The 2,500-nt window shown below is 42.9% G+C and overlaps 1 protein-coding gene across 1 annotated transcript in view; it reads right to left on the reverse strand.

Moving 5' to 3' along the window:
- Positions 1 to 2,500, reverse strand: part of kcnh3 (potassium voltage-gated channel, subfamily H (eag-related), member 3) — a 91,614-nt gene that overhangs the window by 13,046 nt on the left and 76,068 nt on the right. Inside the window, exon 12 of the mRNA XM_036544741.1 lies at positions 572 to 786. Within this exon, the coding sequence (XP_036400634.1) occupies positions 572 to 786 (215 nt within the window). The remainder of the gene's footprint in view (positions 1 to 571; positions 787 to 2,500) is intronic.

Consider the following 2,500-nt stretch of genomic DNA (forward strand, 5'->3'; position numbering starts at 1 on the left):
TTGGAGCACTCTGACTGTGGCGAAGTGCTCTGAATGAATGAATGTTTATTTGGATTGCATTTACAATTTTGAAAAACAACCAGAGTGCACTCCACACACACAAATTCTGGAGAGGTGGCTCACAAAGACAGGTAAGCAGTCTGTATTGGACATTTGAAAGCAGGATGTTGTAAGTTGTCTTAAAAACCATGTTGAAAAACAAAATCAAAACAAAGTAACAAAAAATGTAAGTGTTCAGCGAAAAATACATCTATTAGCACAGAACGATACAGAAAATTGTCACATGAGGTGGTAGCATAGTGCTACTTCGGCCTGGTCCACAATGTACTGTGTAGTGTTTTGTGTATAGTGCATAATACAGAATGTATTACATTCTAATACATTATAGTGTATTATGAATGATGTAAATAAATGTACTTCATATGGACAATAGTGGATAATCGAGAAGAAGTCTGCAGCTGGTGAAACTGTGTTCATAATATTCATAGTATAATCAGACCTGGAGTAGACAACCAGTGTACGATGGAGTGTGAGGTGTGTGACACGTTGTAGGGTAAAAAGCGAGACTCACGTCGGCCCCGTGTCCCTCCCGCAGGTTGTAGGTGAGATCGTGCTGGATCTCGCTGACGAACTTCTGCGCGTACTCGGGGTAGAGACGCAGCACCTCGCGAAGCCCCTTCAGGCTGATGTACTGCAGGTCACAGTACGTCAGCGCCTTCACGTTGGCGTTGGTCTTGATCACCTGCTCCTTAGTCAGGGAGTCTGAGCCAATCAGGTCCCCTTTACCTGTGGAAATGCGGCCAACATACAAATATCAGACACCTTCATCTGATCACAATTCTCTCAGGCAAAGATGGTCAGTCGTGCGGTCATGCACACACACATACACATACACACACACACACATACACACACAGACACACACACACATACACAACAGGATTCATAAATCCTGGATCTAGGATCTTGTCATCTATGATACAGGAACTCCAAATGGCTTGCAAGGACAGACTGACCTTGAAGTAAAGGTGTTACGGAGACAGAGGACCCTTAATTCTTAATATAAAAGTCAGGTTATAAAGACAGAGCACATTCAGGACATGGGCATGGACCACGGGGCCAACGGCACTCTCCCATAGGTGCAGACAGCTAACATATTTACACTCTTCACGCGCCTCTTTTCCAATAGCTACAGGATGGCGAGAGAGCTTTTGAGTTCAGACTCAGACAGGGAAAAGAGCAATTGAGACAAGGAGACTGTTGGACACTGCACACTCCCGCCTGAGAACCATTTCACAAAGCAAGCCTCAGATCTCTGAGCAGCCCCTCCCACGGGGGGAGCGGCATGGCAAGGAAGATGGGAGGAAGGGGGGGGGGGGGGGGTAAGTGAACAGTGAGCACAACAACAGCCATTTTACACCCTGTCCCTTTCTCCCTGGGGTCTTCAGCACCTCCCTCGCTCTTTTCTCTCTCCAAAACTCCCCCTCTTCGCTCTCCTCCTGCCCCCTCTACTCTCTCTCTCTCTCTCTCTCTCTCTCTCTCTCTCTCTCTCTCTCTCTCTCTCTCCCTCTCCCTCCCTCTCCCTGCTCTCTCAGCACTTTCTCTCATCTTACATGCTCTGTCTGGACACACAGCTTTCACGGCTCAATTCAATTTCAACAGGCTTCTCTGACACCGCAGATAAAATTGCCGCAGCTCCAAAGGTTTATATTCATCAAGCAAAACGGAACACGATACAGGAACACTGCAGCTCCACAAAGTTTTTCTTTAATTAAACTATTCTCTCTGTCTCTCTTCCTCCCCATTCTTCATCCCTCTCTGTCTTTTCCCCACTCCTTTACTTTCTCCCTCCCTCTTCACCTCATGCTCCCTAGCCCTTCCAATTCAAATCAATTCAAATAAACTTCATTAGCATGATCATATAGGTGTACAGCATTTTATATTATATACAGTACTATGTATAAATATACATATACCCATATTATGTTTTATTAATAATGCTGCTAGTACTACTACTAATAATAATAATAATAATAAAGTAAACTAAAGTAATTAGTTGTATGAATAGATAATATATAAACTAACTTCTATGTGAATCAAGCTGGATGAGTGCAACTAGATCATGTGACACAATCTGCAGCTGTGCTGTCAGTTCCTGGAGAACATTATCTTCACTTGGCACATCTATCTATCTACCTATCTCACTAGCTAGCCTGCTATCTATCTAGTTAACCAGCTTTCAAGTCAAAGCTGACGTGGTAAGATCAAATTAAATCTTAACAAGATATGAAAACATAAGAATTTACTTAAATTTGACCAGATGTTTCAGAAATATAATGTCTGAGTCTTCAAAGTCTGTTGAAGAATAAAAAAAATGCCAATCTTGTTATCACAGCAGATGCTTGGGGTGTTAAGATGAAAAGGCACAGGACATCAATGGTAGAGGGGCTTGAAAAGAAATGGTATTAAATCCAAACTGGAGGAATGTAACATGTGAAAA

Source organism: Megalops cyprinoides, chromosome 14, assembly GCF_013368585.1.
Source record: "Megalops cyprinoides isolate fMegCyp1 chromosome 14, fMegCyp1.pri, whole genome shotgun sequence".
Classification (NCBI taxonomy): domain Eukaryota; kingdom Metazoa; phylum Chordata; class Actinopteri; order Elopiformes; family Megalopidae; genus Megalops; species Megalops cyprinoides.